Raw genomic sequence first — 19,922 nt, 5'->3', positions numbered from 1 at the left:
AGACTAGACATGACGTAAAAAGGTTGATCGTGGGTAAGAATGCATGAGAACCATGTGATGTCAGGGGAAGGATAATTAATTTGCAGTAATTGATTAATGTCTAATTAACCAATCACCTGTTAAGTGACAGACACTTTCCCGAACGAATCAAAGGGTGTCTCAGCTGAGAATCAGAACCATTGAAAGTAAATAAGGGGCTAAACCATAGATAAGAGTTTCCTTAAGAATGTGATCCCTATGACTGATTATTAGAAGAATTTTAACTTTCCGAGATTCTTGAAGCATCCGTGAAAATTACTTCAAAACCTTTGTTGAAATCACTTTTATTTTGTAGCCTTTTCTGGAACTACTTTTATTTTGCAGCCTCTTCTTTTACTCTCCTATATCGCACGGACTTTTCTCTGTACTCTCAAAAAATTTTTGATTTAATTTTGTGCAAATGTGTTAAGTGAATTCATAAAAAATAAAGAGTGTTTTGGATACCCCTTCAACCGGACTGAGTACCTTATCCCAAGTAGAGATAAGAAGATCTTTCAGAGTGGGAATGCTTGTCTTCCCTGTGATCCTTGGGGAGTATGAACTCCCCTGCTAGGGGTGGGGTATCTCAATTACCCAGTGTATATAAGGTCAACCAGTAAGGCACCGACCAGAATAGGAACCCGGCAATCATCTACTAGGTAGCGTATATATAGTTTGTATAAATAAAACTCCATTCTTACTTTACTCGTTGGATGTCCGTGTTCATATTAAAGTAGTACAGCTATAAGTCTGAAACCAACTCAAAATATATAAATTGGTGGATTCTCAAGAGTCCATTAATAATGCTGTAGTTAGCAGCTGTAGGTTGTGACTCTGTGGCCGTCAGTTTTGAAATGCTAAATCCTATGAAGATGCTGTCTGGAGGCATTCCAGATGGTGATGTCACTGAACGGTGAGTATGTGCCACACACAGTCAATTTCACGGACCATTATGTAATGTCAATATTGCAGTGGAGCTTGTGACACTCATGTTGTAAATGATACAGCAAATTCATACAGGGACATCAGGTAATTAAACTCAAATAGAACATAGAACAAACAGTGCAGAAGGAGGCCATTCGGCCCATCACGTCTGCACCAACCCACTTAAGCCCTCATGTCCGCCCTCACTTCCACCCTGTCACCGTAACCCAATAGCCCCTCATAACATTTTTTTGGTCACGAAGGGCAATATATCACGGCCAATTCACCTAAGCTGCACATCTTTGGACTGTGGGACGAAACCAGAGCACCCAGAGGAAGCCAACGCAGACACAGGGAGAACGTGCAAACTCCGCCTAGACAGTGATGCAGTGGGGAATCGAACCTGGGTCCCTGGCGCTATGAAGCCACAGTGCTATCCACTTGCGCTATCATACTGCCCTACTTATGCTACCGTGATGCGGTAATGGACTCTTGAGAATCCACCAATTTATATGTCCAAAAGTTTTGTCCGAGATCTGTTGCTACACCATTAACTGCACAAAAACAGAATCTCACTGTCTGTCCATCATTGACATGCTCTCGAGTAAGACGAAGTTGCGCTCAAGATGGAATCTGATCTTACCACAAAAGGGTAAATTTTATTTTCACTCATGTTGCAGATGCCTGGTTTCCCTCACTGACCTGGCATTTCAGCAACCTGGCATGCAAAAAACTTAGAAACCTAAATGTAAAGGATAAATCTAAGTATCCACAGATGCCATTAGATGCCACGCCACAACTAACTTTGTGTCACTATATTGTAATGTCATTCACAGTATTTTCCTGTAGGATTAAAGTTGGTGTCAACCTTTTGCTGTTTACACATTTATTTTTCGAATATAATCTTTCTAATCCATTTCTACCTGTTTCTCTAGTTGCAAAAAACCTATCGAAGTGTGCAAAGCAATGCTGTAGTAAACATTCTAGGATACACGTAAGTAAAAAATTTTAAGAAAATACTCTTTTACAGTCGCATTTTATTCTTAAGGTTGAACATAGGAAAGTAGAAGCTGGAAAGTGAACACAAGAAGGAATAGAAACATTTATGAATTTTATTGAGTGTCCACGATGGTAGGTTTTCCTTATTATTGCCATTGGCTGGACCCCAAATATCTGCTGTGAAATAAAAAAAAACAATGGGCGCGATTTACCGGCCACGTCCTGCCGGAATTGGGACGGGACATGGGCAGTAAATCCTGGGAGAGGCCTCTCCCAGGATTCTCATCAATATGCGACATTGCAATCCGATCCTGCTCACAATGGCACTGCCAAGCGTTTCCCGTCGAAACACGATAAAAACCAAGTGCCGTTCGATAGCGGGGCCGTTCCCAGTGCTACAAGAGCTGGGAACGACCTCTCTAATCTCCCCCAGAATGGACTCCTTTTCTTTTGTTAGATTGTGCCAAATGTTGAGATGGTTTACTTTGTAAAAGATCAACAGGGTCTACTTCTAAGAGGTGGGCACTAACCTACAACCTGGCCAGTTTTGGCAATGTTTTTGGATTCCTCACTTCACGCGCATGCAAATCATAAAAGATGCTCAAATCCCACAAATCTGGATGGCAGAGTGGGACGAGGCCGTGACCAGAGTTGTATTTTGTCTCTTCTGGTGAAATATGCTCCCCTGCAGATTAACATGTCCACATCCTGCATTCGATTATGATTTAACAGCCTTGAATACAGGGCTTCAGTTTTAAATTATTTCATTGGATAGGAGCATCGCTGGCTAGACCGGCATTTGTTGCCCAACTCTAAATGCCCTCGAGAATGCGGTGGTGAGTTGCCTTCTTGAACCATTCCATCTTGTGTAGGTACTCCTACAGTACTGTTGTGAAGCCAGCCTCTACCGTAAAGTTGGTTTATTTCCAAGACTGCAGAGCCCCCACGCACACACTTTCCCAGTTGCCCTATTTTTCAATGTACAATTACCCATGATCTGCTAAAAACATAATTGCCATTGAACCTAAACAATGTAATTAATAATACTTTGACAGATTCCACTTGTTTCTTTTCAATTGAACAAGCTTTCAAACAAATTTTTAAAAAATTATATGTATTTTCCCATCTTGTTTGACTCACATTATAACAATGAGTATATCCCATATTTCCTCTACTTTAAACAATTTTATTCTCAATCATTGATAAAAAATGACAAAGCAAAGAAAATATAATGTTTCCATATCTTCATATAAGCACAAGGTGTCCCTCTTTCAGTTCATCTAATATGTCTGACAGTTGGTAACTTGCATCCATCTCTTTTATTTTGGTAATATCTCATCTTTTTAATATTTCCTTTATGCTAGCAAGATTAATTTTCAACTTTTTTTTCAGTGACACCCTTGATTGAATGAACATTGTCCCAAAGAGAGTGAATATCCACATAAAGAGCAAACATTTCTCATATTGCCCTTTCTATAGCATTGTCTTCAGTATATTAGATGAGTACATCCCCATATATATTGCTTCTACTAACACCAGTATGAAGAAGGGGGGGGGGGGGGGGTGAGGAGTGGTGGGGGGAGGATCCACCCTGACTAACATCTTGTTCACCAAATCTTTCTTAAAATCCAGGATCTGGATTCTCCATTGGCGGGATCCTCCGTTTCACCAGCAGCACACTCACGGCCTTGGATTTCCTGATGGCATGGGGGTGCCCACAATGGGAAACCCCATTGGCCGGCTGCCAGGTAGGAGGATCCCTCTGCCGGCAGGGCCGTGCCGCACCAGAAAACGGGTCCGGCAGTTGGAGAATCCTGCCCCTAATCTTTGTTCAAACTTTGTCTTGTCTAGTCTAGATTTAGCCTTTTACATGCCATCGGAAAGCAGTATTGTATTGGTATTGTCACTGGATTAGTAATCCAGAGACCAAGGGTCATTCTGTGAGGACCCAGATTCGTGTCCCACCATGGCAGAATTTGACGTCTGGACTTAAACCTCTAATGATGACCATTGTCGATCATCATAAAAACCCATTCATTTCATCGATGTCCATTTGGGAAGGAAACCTGTCACCTTATATTAACTTGGTCTGGCCTACATGTGACTCCAGACCCACAGCAATGTGGTTGATTCTTCAATGGCCTATAAAACCACTCTTTATCAAACCACTAAAAAAAGTCTAAAACTCCTGGAACTCCCTCCTAACAGTACTGTGAATGTTCCTAAACCACATGAACTGCAGCAACAATTTTTTTTGAGAACTTTTTTCGATGCACACCCACCTGTGTAATAAGACTGGCTCTCTGGTATTTCAGTGTACGCAGAAAATTCTTTCCAACTTTCCAACCATTTTTGATTGGCATCTGTTATTAACTTACTTTCTAACTTATTAGTAGCCACTAGAATTTGCAATGATAAGGGCTTCTATTTCTAGTAGCATTCATAGCCTGTTCCATTATCCTTGTCAAACTATGACCGCTATTCATCTTCCCCTCTCTTTCTGGATTACTGCTACACAATCTCCCCCCCCCCCCCCCCCCCCCCCCCCCCACCCCTGCCAGAGGAGTCCTTTTCGCAAGTCTGTTATCCTTTTCTTTAGGGCTGTGATCACTTCCTGGTCCACTTTAAGAGCTCACACTATGTTTTCTGGCCCTTCACATCTTTACCTCTTTGCCAATCCACGGGTCTGACCTATTGTCCATCATCTTGCACATTCAGCCAATGTTTGTATTTGCTGATGCATATTCCTGCTCTCTCTATAATGGTGCCATCCCCTACAAACTGGCCCCTACTGCCATATATCTTACTTTAGTGCCCACTTTGGGATTGCCCTGTGCCACTTCATATTCAGCCATCCCTCCATCCACCGTAATCTGCTCCCCATAACTGTCCAACATATGCATGCATGAAGTGAATTTTCTACACTCTGTTCAGGTTTTGTAAATATTTAATCAGTGCTAATTAACTCTGAAGAATGTAACCTCACAGTTTGATTCCCTTGGAATCTTACCAGGTCCTTTACGTTTTTATGCCCTTCTCTTTTGTAATGTAGGATCAAACTATTTCTGATGGCTTTATGCGGTGCTGTATGGTTCACCAAATTTCCTCCAAAACTTCAGCCTTGATGAAAACTTTCCTACCTGCATGTAAGGTATTAAAATGAGCAGAGAAAGTAGAGCTGATGGTAGTTCTTTCAAGTGCAGGGAACATGCAAAAGGGCTGAAGGCAGCTTCGGATCCCTTCCACACACCAACTGCATTTGCAGCTAAGCAACAATGGATGATTTTAATCTAATCAGATTGACCGTCGTAACCTGGACGAAGAGTTCTTCGAATGCTCTTGGGGTAGTCTTTTCGAACAATATGTTCTGGAACCAACCAAAGAGCAGGTTAAATTAGACTTGGTATTTTGTAGTGTGACTGGATTAATTAATGACTTCAGAATGAGGACACGCCTAGGAAGAGGATACCACAATATGATTGAATTTTACATCCAGTTTGAAATGGAGGAAAGTGGCTCTAAGAATAGTATTTTAAACTTCAATTAGGGGAATTGTATGAGCCTGAAAGCTGAGCTAGCTGAAGTGAACTGGGATACCAGGCCAGAGGATAGTTCAATAGCAAAGCAGTGGCAGACTTTTAAGAGGCTAATTCAGAATTCTCAGAAGGCAGGAGAATGGGGATGAGGAACATGTCATGAATGATCGAATGGTGGAGCAGGTTGAATAGCCGAACTCTGCTCCTATATCTTATGGTCTCGCAGAGTTAATTAAGTTTAGAAACTCACTTAACTCTGCTCACGCCGGATCGAGTGGCCAACTGACATTTATTGGCCTTGCCGAGGATACCCCTGGTTTTAACACTGGGCTCCACAAATGGGTATCAGGCAGAATGGCATGAGCGGGGGTCTTCCAAGCGATTGGTGGATCCTGGGTAGTTGGCCTCTGGGTAGGGTGGCACCCTAGCACTGCTGGTGCCACCCAGGCACCTTGGCACTGCCAGCCTGGCACCCTGGCAGTGCCACCTAAGTGCCAGCTTTCCCTGCCAGGGCACAAGACAGCAATAGAGTGCATTAGAAAGCGGGGCCATTCCCGATGCTAACCCTGCCCAGAACAGACTCTGTTTTTTTGGCTAGATGTCACTGGACTAGTTAGTAAAGAAACTATACACTACTGCCTCAGTTGGCTGTATAATAAGACGATAAGATATAGAAGCAGAATTAGGTCATGCTTCATCATTCGAACATGGCTGATTTGTTTCTCATCCCCGTTCTTCCCATATTCACTGGCCCTCTTATTAATCAAGAACCACTCTATCTCTGTCTCAAAGACATTCAGTGATTTGACCTTTTTTTTTATTCATTGGATGTGGACATCGCTGGCTCTGTCAGCATTTATCGCCCATCCTGAATTGCCCTTGAGGATCTGTTAGTCTGGAGTCACATATAGGCCAGACCAGATAAGGATGGCAGATTTCCTTCCCTAAAAGACATTAGTGAATCAGATGGCTTTTTACAACAATTGACAATGGTTTCATGGTCATCGTCAGACTTTTAATTCCAGATTTTTATTGAATTCAAATTTCACTACCTGCAGTGGCGGGATTTGAACCAGGGACCCTAGAGTACTCTGGATCTCTGGATTACTAGTCCAGTGACAATACCACTATACTACTGCCTCCCCACAGCCTTCTGTGGCAATGAGTTCCACAGATTCACAACTCTCTGGCTGAAAACATTCCTCCTCATTTCATATTTAAAAGGTTATCCCTTCAGTCTGATTCTGTGCTCCTGAGTCTAGTTTCTGTAGTGGAAACATTCCTCACAATTTTATGTAAGTTTCAGTAAGATTCCCCCTCATCCTTCTGAACTCCATCGAGTACAAATCCGGAGTCCTCAACCACTGCTCATATAACAAGCCCTTCATTCCTGGGATCATTCTTTTGAACCTCCTCTGGGCCTTCTCCAAGGTCTGCACATCCTTCCTTGGATACAGGGCTCCAAACTGTATGGAAAATGGAATCTGACCAGAGCTTTATACAGCCTCAACAGCAGATCCTTGCTCTTGTACTTTAACTCTCTTGAAATTAATGCTAACATTACATTTTCCTTCCAACTGATCCTGCACTCTATCCATTTTCATGTGAAACATTTTATTACGATATTTATAATTTTATAAATAATCCCAGTAAACAGTACAAATGCAAATATAAACATAGTGCAGAAACCATCTCCATCCCTAACAAGTTCCACCTACCCTAAACAGCAAATAGCCTAACTCCGCCAACCCCCCCCCCCCCCCCCCCCCCCCCTCCCCAACCCCCACACACTTTTTCTTATTGCCTCTGTTGACAGTTAGTTTTCCCCGAAGAAGTCCACAAACAGCTGTCACCTCCGGACGAACCCTAGCATTGACCCTCTTAAGAGAAACCCAGTCATGTCGCTAACCCAGATCTCTGGCTTCGAGTCCCTCCAGGCTAGCCATATCCATCTCTGGGCTACCAAAGAGGCAAAGGCCAAGACGTCGGCCTCTCTCGCCCCCTGGACTCCGGATCTTCCGACTCTCCAAAAATCGCCACTCTGGACTGGGCACCACCTTTGTTTTTAGTACCGTGGACATGACCTCTGCAAATCCATGCCAGAATCCACGAAGCTTCGGACATGCCCAAAACATATGGACATGGTTTGTTGGCTATCCCTCACACCTCGCACATCTGTCCTCAATCCCAAAAAACTTGCTCATCCGGGCCACCGTCATGTGTGCCTTGAATTGTATCAGGCTGAGGCTGGCACATGATGAGGACATGTTAACTCTCTCAAAGCATCTGCCCACAGACCTGCCTCTCTCACCCCCTCTAGCTCATCTTCCCATTTGCACTTTAGCTTCTCTATCTGAGTTACCTTCAACTCCATAAGTTCCTTATAGATAGCCAAGACCTTCCCCTCTCCCAACCCCGTTCTAGAAACTACCCTGTCTTGTATCCCCCGTGGCGGTAGGAGTGGAAAGGTTGAAACCTGCCTTCGCAGAAAATCCCGTGTCTGCAGATATCTAAACCCATTCCCTCACGGCAATTCAAATTTCTCCTCTAAATCCTCCAAACAGGGTAAGCTCCCATCTATGGATAAATCTCCCATCGTCTCAAATCCTTCTCTCTGCCATCTCCGAAACCCCCATCCAGCCTCCCCAGAACAAACCGATGATTATTACAAATTGGAGCCCAGACCAATGCTCCCTCCACTCTCATATGCTTCCTCCATTGCTCCCAGACTCTCAGGGGCACCACTACCACCGGGCTTGTGGAATATCGGGCCGGCGAGAACGTTATCAATGCCCCCAGACTTGTGTCCTTACACGATGCTGCCTCTACTCGCTCCCACACTGATCACCCCCCCCCCCCCCCCCCCCCACAACTACCCACTTCCTAATCATGGCTATGATTGCCACCCAGTAATAGTTGCTACATTTCGGCAGCCCCAACCTACCCTCCCCTGGACAACCCTCCAGCAGCAATTTATTCACTCGCGGGGTTTTACCCGCCCACACAAAACCCAAAATCACCTAATTTGCCCGTTTAAAAAAGGTCTTTGGGATAAAGATGGGGAGGTCAGGAAAACAAACAAATCTCGAGAGGACTGTCATTCACCCTCCCCGCCAGTGACAGCGGGAGCATGTCCCACTTTTGAAAGTCCTCCTTCATTTGTTCCACTAGCCGGGTCAAATTTAGTTTATGTAACAGCTCCCATTCCCGTGCCATCTGGATTCCCAAATAACGAAAGCTCCCTCCCACCACTCTGAACAGAAGCTCTCCCAGTCTCCTCTCCTGCCTCCTTGCCTGGATTGCAAACATCTCACTTTTCCCCATATTCAATTTGTACCCCGATACGTGCAGTGCGGTCAGCCTAATTTGAAGGTGGTTTGTGGAGGGGCTGTTGTCAAGTGACAGTTAAACCCGAAACACTTCGTCAGTGTATCCCACCCGACCACCTCTAACAAAAAAAAAACCACGGTTGTTGGGAAGCGGGAGCAGGGGCCTGTCGTGAAGGTGAGTGAGTGCCTTTAAATTTGCTTACCTTTCAGCAGGGTTTGAGGGAATATCAGGTAAGCTCTTCCTTTCTTTTTCTTTTTCTTGTTTTTTTTAAATCTAGAGGTGATGTCAGGGAAGGCAGTACAATGCTGCTCCTGCAGAATGTTTGAGGTGAGGGACACCGTCAGTGTCCCTGCTGATTTCATCTGTGGGAAGTGCACCCAACTCCAGCTCCTCAAAAACCGTGTTAGGGACCTGGAGCTTGAGCTGGATGAACATCGGATCATTCGGGAGGCAGAGGGGGTCATAGATAGGAGCTTCAGGGAAGTAGTTACACCAAAGACTGGAGATAGATGGGTAACTGGAAGAGGGACTGGGAAGAAGCAGTCAGTGCAGGGACCCCCTGCGGTCGTTCCCCTGAGTAACAAGTATACCGTTTTGGATACTTGTGGGGACGACGACTTATCAGGGGTAAGCCATGGGGTACGGGCCTCTGGCACGGAGTCTGTCCCTGTTGCTCAGAAGGTAAGGGGGGAAAGGAGTAGAGCATTAGTAATTGGGGACTCCAAAGTCAGGGGCACAGATCAGAGATTTTGTGGGAGCAAGAGAGACTCACGTTTGGTATGTTGCCTCCCAGGTGCAAGGGTACGTGATGTCTCGGATCGTGTTTTCCGGGTCCTTAAGGGGGAGGGGGAGCAGCCCCAAGTCGTAGCCCACATTGGCACTAACGACATAGGTAGGAAAGGGGACAAGGATGTCAGGCAGGTCTTTAGGGAGCTAGGATGGAAGCTCAGAGCGAGAACAAACAGAGTTGTTATCTCTGGGTTGTTGCCCGTGCCACGTGATAGTGAGATGAGGAATAGGGAGAGAGGGCAATTAAACACGTGGCTACAGGGATGGTGCAGGCTGGAGGGATTCAGATTTCTGGATAACTGGGGCTCTTTCTGGGGAAGGTGGGACCTCTATAGACAGGATGGTCTACATCTGAACCTGAGGGGCACCAATATCCTGGGGGGGGAGATTTGTTAGTGCTCTTTGGGGTGGTTTAAACTAATTCAGCAGGGGCATGGGAACCTGGATTGTTGTTTTGGGGTACGGGAGATTGAGAGTATAGAGGTCAGGAGCACAGATTTGACTTCGCAGGAGGGTGCCAGTGTTCAGGTAGGTGGTTTGAAGTGTGTCTACTTCAATGCCAGGAGTATACGAAATAAGGTAGGGGAACTGGCAGCATGGGCTGGTACCTGGGACTTCGATGTTGTGGCCATTTCAGAGACATGGATAGAGCAGGGACAGGAATGGTTGTTGCAGGTTCCGGGGTTTAGGTGTTTTAGTAAGCTCAGAGAAGGGGGCAAAAGAGGGGGAGGTGTGGCGCTGCTAGTCAAGGACAGTATTACAGTGGCGGAAAGGATGCTAGATGGGGACTCTTCTTCCGAGGTAGTATGGGCTGAGGTTAGAAACAGGAAAGGAGGTCACCCTGTTAGGAGTTTTCTATAGGCCACCTAATAGTTCTAGGGATGTAGAGGAAAGGATGGCGAAGATGATTCTGGAAAAGAGCGAAAGTAACAGGGTAGTTGTTATGGGAGACTTTAACTTTCCAAATATTGACTGGAAAAGATATAGTTCGAGTACATTAGATGGGTCTTTCTTTGTACAATGTGTGCAGGAGGGTTTCCTGACACAATATGTTGACAGGCCAACAAGAGGCGAGGCCACATTGGATTTGGTTTTGGGTAATGAACCAGGCCAGGCGTTAGATCTGGAGATAGGTGAGCACTTTGGAAACAGTGACCACAATTCGGTAACCTTTACGTTAGTGATGGAAAGGGATAAGTATACCCCGCAGGGCAAGAGTTATAGCTGGGGGAAGGGCAATAATGATGCCATTAGACATGACTTAGGATGTGTAGGTTGGAGAAGTAGGCTGCAAGGGTTGGGCACACTGGATATGTGGAGCTTGTTCAAGGAACAGCTATTACATGTTCTTGATAAGTACGTACCAGTCAGGCAGGGAGGAAGGGGTCGAGCGAGGGAACCATGGTTTACCAAAGAAGTGGAATCTCTTGTTAAGAGGAAGAAGGAGGCCTATGTGAAGATGGGGCGTGAAGTTTTAGTTGGGGCGCTTGATAGTTACAAAGAAGCGAGGAAGGATCTAAAGAGAGAGCTAAGACAAGCAAGGAGGGGACATGAGAAGTCTTTGGCAGGTAGGATCAAGGAAAACCCAAAAGCTTTCTATAGGTATGTCAGGAATAAAAGAATGACTAGGGTAAGAGTAGGGCCAGTCAAGGACAGTGGTGGGAAGTTGTGTGTGGAGGCTGAGGAGATAAGCGAGATACTAAATGAATACTTTTCGTCAGTATTCACTCAGGAAAAAGATAATGTTGTGGAGGAGAATGCTGAGACCCAGGCTATTAGAATAGATGGCATTGAGGTGCGTAGGGAAGAAGTGTTGGCAATTCTGGACAAGGTGAAAATAGATAAGTCCCCGGGGCCTGATGGGATTTATCCTAGGATTCTCTGGGAAGCCAGGGAAGAGATTGCTGAGCCTTTGGCTTTGATTTTTATGTCATCATTGGCTACAGGAATAGTGCCAGAGGACTGGAGGATCGCAAATGTGGTCCCTTTGTTCAAGAAGGGGAGTAGAGATAACCCTGGTAACTATAGGCCGGTGAGCCTCACGTCTGTTGTGGGTAAAGTCTTGGAGAGGATTATAAAAGATACGATTTATAATCATCTAGATAGGAATAATATGATTAGGGATAGTCAGCATGGTTTTGTGAAGGGTAGGTCATGCCTCACAAACCTTATCGAGTTCTTTGAGAAGGTGACTGAACAGGTAGACGAGGGTAGAGCAGTTGATGTGGTGTATATGGATTTCAGTAAAGCGTTTGATACGGTTCCCCACGGTCGTCTATTGCAGAAAATATGGAGGCTGGGGATTGAGGGTGATTTAGAGATGTGGATCAGAAATTGGCTAGTTGAAAGAAGTCAGAGGGTGGTGGTTGATGGCAAATGTTCAGAATGGAGTTCAGTTACGAGTGGCGTACCACAAGGATCTGTTCTGGGGCCGTTGCTGTTTGTCATTTTTATAAATGACCTAGAGGAGGGCACAGAAGGTTGGGTGAGTAAATTTGCAGATGACACTAAAGTCGGTGGAGTTGTAGACAGTGTGGAAGGATTTTGCAGGTTACAGAGAGATATAGATAAGCTGCAGAGCTGGGCTGAGAGGTGACAAATGGAGTTTAATGTAGAGAAGTGTGAGGTGATTCACTTTGGAAAGAATAACAGGAATGCAGAATATTTGGCTAATGGTAAAATTCTTAGCAGTGTGGATGAGCAGAGGGATCTCGGTGTCCATGTACATAGATCCCTGAAAGTTGCCACCCAGGTTGATAGGGTTGTGAAGAAGGTCTATGGTGTGTTGGCCTTTATTGGTAGAGGGATTGAATTCCGGAGCCATGAGGTCATGTTGCAGCTGTACAAAACTCTGGTACGGCCGCATTTGGAGTATTGCGTACAGTTCTGGTCGCCTCATTATAGGAAGGAAGTGGAAGCTTTGGAACGGGTGCAGAGGAGATTTACCAGGATGTTGCCTGGTATGGAGGGAAAATCTTATGAGGAAAGGCTGATGGACTTGAGTTTGTTTTCGTTAGAGAGAAGAAGGTTAAGAGGTGACTTAATAGAGGCATACAAAATGATCAGAGGGTTAGATAGGGTGGACAGTGAGAGCCTTCTCCCGCGGATGGAGGTGGCTAGCACGAGGGGACATAGCCTTAAATTGAGGGGTAATAGATATATGACAGACGTCAGAGGTGGGTTTTTTACGCAAAGAGTGGTGAGGCCGTGGAATGCCCTACCTGCAACAGTAGTGAACTCGCCAACATTGAGGGCATTTAAAAGTTTATTGGATAAGCATATGGATGATAATGGCATAGTGTAGGTTAGATGGCCTTTAGTTTTTGACTTCCCATGTCGGTGCAACATCGTGGGCCGAAGGGCCTGTACTGCGCTGTATCGTTCTATGTTCTATGTTCTAAAATCGGCCAAATTCCCCTAAGATCCGTTAATCTCCTCCATCCCCCCTATGGGTCGGAAATATAGAGGAGCAGGTCATCAGTGTATAGCGAGACCCTATGTTCTAAACCCCTCCCCTCATCCCCCCGGACCAACCCCTTCCAATCCCTTGATGCTCTTAGCGTCATCACCAGTGGCTCTCTGGCCAAAGCAAACAGCAGCGGGGAGAGGGGAAATCCTTGTCTGGTCCCTCGGTGCAGTTTAAAATAGCCCGACATCAGCTGATTCATTCGTACACTCGCCACCGGTGCCTGGTACAAAAACCAAACCCAATCAATAAAGTCCCGCCCAAACCTGAACCATCCTAACTCGTCCCACAAATAGTTCCATTCCACCTGGTCAAAGGCCTTTTCTGCGCTCATCGCGACCACTAACCCCCCCCCCCTCCCCCCCCCCCCCCACCCGCCCTCCCTCTGAGGGCATCATGATCACATATAAGCGCCTTCTAACGTTGGCCATTACCTGCCTGCCCTGAACAAACCCCAACTGGTCTTCCCCTATCACCTCCGGGACACAATCTTCTATCCTTGAGGCCAAGATTTTGGCCAACAGTTTGGCATCAACATTCAAGAGGGAGATTGGCCTGTATGACCCGCATAGCTCCGGATCCTTCTCCTGCTTCAGGATCAGTGAGATCGATTGTTTGGTGAAGAACCGCCCCCCTCTCCCATACCTCATTAAATGGCATCACCAGCAGCAGACCCAGCATCTCAGAGAACTTTTATAAAATTCCACTGGGTAGCCGTCCGGTTCCGGGGCCTTACCTGACTGCATGGCCTCCAGCCCCTCTGCTATTTCTTCAATCTCAATCGGGCTCCCAACCCCTCCACCAACCCTTCCTCCACCTTCGGAAACTTCAACTCTCCCAAAAACTGCCTCATCCCCTCCGCCCCAGCTGGGGGTTCCGACTCATATAGCCGACTATAAAACTCCTTAAACACCCCGTACACCCCTGCTGGGTCCGCCTCCCTTTTCCTTAGCTGGTGCGCAAGCATCCTACTGGCTATCTCTTTATACTCATATATCGTCCCCCTCGCCTTCCTCAACTGCTCCACCACCTTCCCTGTAGGCAACAAACCAAACTCCATCTGTCGCTTCTGCTGCTCCTTCAATAACCCTGCCTCCGGGGCCTCCGAATATCTCCTGTCTACCTGGAGTACTTCCTTAACCAACCTATCTATCTCTGCTCGCTCCACCTTCTCCCTATGGGCCGTATCGATATTAGCTCCCCTCTAACCACTGGCTTCAGCGCTTCCCAAACCGTTGCTGCTGAAACTTCCCCGTGTTGTTTATTTCCAGATAGTTCTGGATGGACTCCCTCATATGCCCACACACCCCCTCGTCCGCTAACAGCCCTGCATCCAATCTCCATTGCGGGCACTGACCACCCTCCTTGCTCACCCGTAGATCCACCCAATGTCGGGCATGGTCCGACAGCGCTATCGCCGAATACTCGGTATCAAGCACCCCCGCCAGTAAAGCCCTGTTCAAGATAAAAAAATTGATGTGGGAGTATACTTTGTGCACATGGGAAAAGAAAGAAAACTCCTTCGCTCTTGGCCGTCGGAACCTCCAGGAGTCTACCCCCCATCTGCTCCATGAACCCCTTTAGTTCCCTCGCCACTGTTGGCACCCTCCCTGTCCAACCTTGGATCAATGACCGTATTAAAGTTCCCCCCCACCCCATGATCAGCTTAAGCGAGTCCAGGTCCACGATCTTCGCTAACACCCGCGTCATAAACTCCGCATCATCCCAGTTTGGTGTGTAAATATTCACGAACATCACCAGCATCCTCTCCAGCTACCCGCTCACCATGATATACTGCCCCCCACATCCGCAACTATATTCCCTGTCTCAAATGACACCCACTTATTGATCAGGATCGCGACCTCCCTAGTCTTCGAATACAACCCCGAGTGTAATACTTGCCCGACCACCCCTTCCTCAATTTGGTCTGATCCATTACCCTCAAGTGTGTCTCCTGTAGCAATGCCACTTCCGCCTTCAATCCTCTCAAATGCGCGAACACGCAAGCCCTCTTAACCGGCCCATTCAGCCCTCTAATGTTCCATGTGATCAGCCTGGTAGGAAGGTATCCCACCCCCCTGCCGATCAACCATCATCATCCTTCTTAGGCCAGCCTCCTGTGCTCGTGTCCTGCGACTCCGTAGGCCCGCCCTCGGGCCACCACCGTCCTTGACCTCCAATTTGTCTCCAAACACCAATCCCTCCCCTGTCAGCAGAACAATTCCCTCCCCCCATTAACAGAACAACAATCCCAATCTCCCTCAACAAACTTATCACCTGCTTACCCCTCACTGTGCTTCCCTGAGCCAGCCCATCCAGCTAGCCTGGTCGCTCCCGCCCATGGCGCCAAACTTTCTACCCACTATTGTTCACCCTTCTCCACCGCTCGAACATACATATTCAAAATAGCACAGTCCCCAACAAACACACAGAAGAAAAAAATCCACCCCCCTGTCATAATATCCACTCATGTATATAATGAGGTGCAGACAGGTAGTGATTGACACACAGGATGACCAGTAAGCACACAACACTGTGCAGCCATTCACCAGACAGGACACTATCACTATAAAGCCAGAGGGCACTAAGTTTCCCGCTCTCTCTGGACCCTGCCACAGAGACAGTCAGAGTCCACGAGCTAGCAAGTGCAAACACCATGGGTAGCTAGCACGTCTGGTCAGGCTAGTACAAGGTCTCCAGTCAGTTCAATATAGTGTCGACCCAAAGCTGAATATGTATATTAGTTCTATCGTTGAATAAAACAGTGTTGGATCTTCTCCAGTGTTAGACGTCTGTTTCTAGCTTCCCTGCATCGAGTTCAGTCCACCTCGAACCAACCTACCTGACACATGATCCTCCATCCCCCCACAAGAAGAACGTTGATTTACAGAACTGAGCAATGGTCCAAAAATTGATGCAGAAAGCACTCCATGTACGGTTCGAAACAAAAAAAACTTTTACAGAATCGCTACAGCATTACCAGCCCCCCCCCCCCTCCCCCCCCCCCTCGAGTTCAGCGTCTTCAGTCACCTGCCAGCTTTTTATTTTTAACAACGTCCATCGTTTCATCCGGCGATCCAAAATAATGCTCCTGACCCTTATAGGTGACCCACAAATGAGCTGGATGTAGCATTCCAAACTTCACCCCCTTCTTGAAGAGGGCCAATTTTACTCTATTAAATCCCGCTCTTCTTTTAGCCAGTTCCGCACGCAGGTCCTGGTAGGTTCGCAGCTCGCTGTTCTCCCACTAGCAGCTCTGTGTCTGCTTGGCCCACTGCAAAATCTGTTCCTTATCCAGGAACCGGTGCATTCGCACCACCATCACCTCGGCAGCTCATTCACACACGGCTTCCTCGCAAGCGCTCTATGCACTCTGTTCACTTCCAAGGGTCGAGCAAACGCCCCATCACCCATTAAATTTCCAAGCATACTTTCCACATACGCCCTCGCGTCGATCCCTCGCTGACCTCCGGGAAGCCAACAATCCTCAAGTTCTGTCTATTGGACATATTCTCCAGGACCTCCACCTTCTCCTGCAGCCTTTTCTGGTGGTCCCCCATCAGCACCACTCCGCCTCCAGTGCAGTTAGCTGGTCCTTGTGCTCGGCCACCTTCTCCTCCACCTTCTGGATTGCCAGTCCGTGGGCTTCTAGACCATGTTCCACCCGATTGATCGATGCCTTGATCGGGTCTAAACTTTCCTTCTTTTGCTTGGTAAAACTCTACTGAATGAATTTCACCAACTGTATCGTTGACCACTGGGCCGCCAAGCCAGGATCCTGTACCTCCACCATGTTTTCCTGTGCTGTAGGTTCTGCACCTGCCTTCTTTACTTGGCTATTTCTTCTTATAAGATCACTTCTGGTCCATGTCTCCATATACTGGTGGGAGATTCTCCTCACTGTCTCACCTGCCACCGATTTTTCTAATAAAATTCCAAAAAAGTCAGGAGAAAAGGTCGTCACAAGCGGGAGTTACCCAATACATGACCTCCTACTCCATGGCTGCCACCGGAAATCCCTGCATGATATCCTTAAGAGAATCCTGGACTAGGACTCCCAAGCCCTTTGGACCGCTGGTTTGTGATGTGAAGCAACACCAGCAGCATGGGTTCAATTCGCATACTAGCTGAGGTTATTCATGAAGGCTCCCCCTTCTCAACATTGCCCCTCACCTGACGTGCGGTGACCCTCAGTTTAAATCACCACCAGTCAGCTCTCAAAGGGAGAGCAGTCTTTGGCCCTCTTGGACTATGGTGATATTTACATTTTTACTCCAAATGTAGTCTCACTTGAGCCCTGTACATCTCAAGCAGAACCTCCTTTTGTGTTCAATTCCCCTTGCAATAAATTATAATATTATATTAGTTTTCTAATTACCTACTGTACCTGCATTCTGGCCTTTTGTAATTCATGTACTAGGATTGGTGGAGAGGGTGTTAGAATCGATCATTTATGAGGTTATACTGGAAAACTCAAGGCAATTAGGAACAGTCAGCATGGTTTTGTGAAAGGAAAACCATGTTTAACTAATTTTGTGGAGCTCATTGAACAAGTATAATGAACTGTGGATAAAGGGGAGCCTGTACATAAACTGTACTTAGATTTCGAGAAGGCATTTGCTAAGTCGCCACATGAAAGGTCATTGCGGAAAATAAAAACTGATGCTCAAGGAGTTAACATATTAACATCGATAGAAGACTGACTGACTAGTAGAGAAGGGAAATGCATAAATGGGTCTTTTTCTGATCGGCAGGAAGTGATGAATGGAGTTCCACATTGGTCTGTGATGGGGTTTCAACGTTTTACAATTTATATCAATGACTTAGATGTGGGGATTGAAAACATGGTAGTTAAATTTGCAGATGACACAATAATAGGTAGGAAATTATGTTGTGAAGAGGACATAAGGAGATTGTAGATAGATGCAGATAGGTTAAATGAGTGGGCAAAGGTCTATAAATGGAGTATTAAGTGGGACGATGTGACATTTTTCTCTTAGATAGAAAGAATAAAAAACCCAGAGTATTACCTAAATGGATAATAACTGCAGAACTACGAGGTGTAGAGAGATCTGTGTTTTTTAGTGCATGAGTCACAAAAGGTTAGTATGCAGGTGTAGCATGTAATCAAGTTAATGGAATGCCCTCCTTTATTTTGATGTGGAGATACCGGCGTTGGACTGGGGTGAGCACATTAAGAAGTCTTACAACACCAGGTTAAAGTCCAACAGGTTTGTTTCAAACAAGAGCTTTCAGAGCACTGCTCCTTCCTCAGGTGAATGAAGAGATATGTTCCAGAAACATATATATAGACAAATTCAAAGATGCCAGACAATGCTTGGAATGCGAGCATTTGCGGGTAATCAAATCATTACAGATCCAGGGAGAGGGATAATCACAGGTTAAAGGGGTGTGAATTGTCTCAAGCCAGGACAGTTGATAGGATTTTGCAAATCCAGGCCAGATGGTGGGGGGTGAATGTAATGTGACATGAATCCAAGATCCCGGTTGAGACCACACTCATGCGTGCGGAACTTGGCTATAAGTTTCTGCTCGGCAATTCTGCGTTGTTGCGTGTCCTGAAGGCCGCCTTGGGGAACACTTACCCGGAGATCAGAGGCTGAATGCCCTTGACTGCTGAAGTGTTTCCCGACTGGAAGGGAACATTCCTGCCTGGTGATTGTCGCGCGATGCCCGTTCATTCGTTGTCGCCGCGTCTGCATGGTCTCGCCAATGTACCACGCTTCGGGACATCCTTTCCTGCAGCGTATGAGATAGACAACATTGGCCGAGTCGCACGAGTATGTACCGCGTACCTGGTGGGTGGTGTTCTCACGTGTAATGGTTGTATCCACGTCGATGATCTGGCACATCTTGCAGAGATTGCCATGGCAGGGCTGTGTAGTGTCGTGGTCGCTGTTCTGAATGCTGTGTAGTTTGCTGCAAACAATGGTTTGTTTGAGGTTGCGCGGTTGTTTGAAGGCAAGTAGTGGGGGTGTGGGGATGACCTTGGCAAGATGTTCATCTTCATCGATGATGTGTTGAAGGCTGCGAAGAAGATGTCATAGTTTCTCCGCTCCAGGAAAGTACTGGACGATGAAGGGTACTCTGTCAGTTGTGTCCCGTGTTTGTCTTCTGAGGAGGTCGGTGCGTTTTTTTGCTGTGGCGCGTTGGAACTGTCGATTGATGAGTCGAGCGCCATATCCCGTTCGTACGAGGGCATCTTTCAGCATCTGTAGATGTCTGTTACGCTCCTTCTCGTCCGAGCAGATCCTGTGAATGCGGAGGGCTTGTCCATAGGGGATGGCTTCTTTAATGTGTTTAGGGTGAAAGCTGGAGAAGTGGAGCATCGTGAGGTTTTCTGTGGGCTTGCGGTAAAGCGAAGTGCTGAGGTGACCGTCCTTGATGGAGATGAGTGTGTCCAAAAATGCAACTGATTTTGGAGAGTAGTCCATGGTGAGCCTGATGGTGGGATGGAACTTATTGATGTCATCGTGTAGTTGTTTCAGTGATTCTTCGTCGTGGGCCTTCAGGACACGCGGCAACGCAGAATTGCCGAGCAGAAACTTATAGCCAAGTTCCACACGCATGGGTGCAGCCTCAACCGGGATCTTGGATTCATGCCACCATCTGACCTGGATTTGCAAAATCCTACCAACTGTCCTGGCATGAGACAATTCACACCTCTTTAACCTGGGGTTACCCCTATCTCTGGATCTGTAAAGATTTGATTACCCGCAAATGCTTGCATTCCAAGCATTGTCTGGCATCTTTGAATTTGTCTATATATATGTTTCTGGAACATATCTCTTCATTCACCTGAGGAAGGAGCAGTGCTCTGAAAGCTCGTGTTTGAAACA

General features: G+C 46.5%; 1 protein-coding gene across 1 annotated transcript in view; it reads left to right on the top strand.

The window, feature by feature from the left end:
• The window catches only part of LOC119967935 (G8 domain-containing protein DDB_G0286311-like), a 69,554-nt gene extending 67,614 nt beyond the window's left edge, over positions 1-1,940 (top strand). The window contains exon 7 of the mRNA XM_038801033.1: positions 1,878-1,940. Within this exon, the coding sequence (XP_038656961.1) occupies positions 1,878-1,940 (63 nt within the window). The remainder of the gene's footprint in view (positions 1-1,877) is intronic.
• The last annotated feature ends 17,982 nt before the right edge of the window (positions 1,941-19,922 follow it).

This window comes from Scyliorhinus canicula, chromosome 6, assembly GCF_902713615.1.
Source record: "Scyliorhinus canicula chromosome 6, sScyCan1.1, whole genome shotgun sequence".
Taxonomy (NCBI): domain Eukaryota; kingdom Metazoa; phylum Chordata; class Chondrichthyes; order Carcharhiniformes; family Scyliorhinidae; genus Scyliorhinus; species Scyliorhinus canicula.
The sequence above is the reverse complement of the archived record's forward strand: the minus strand, read 5'-3'. Positions and strand labels throughout refer to the sequence as shown.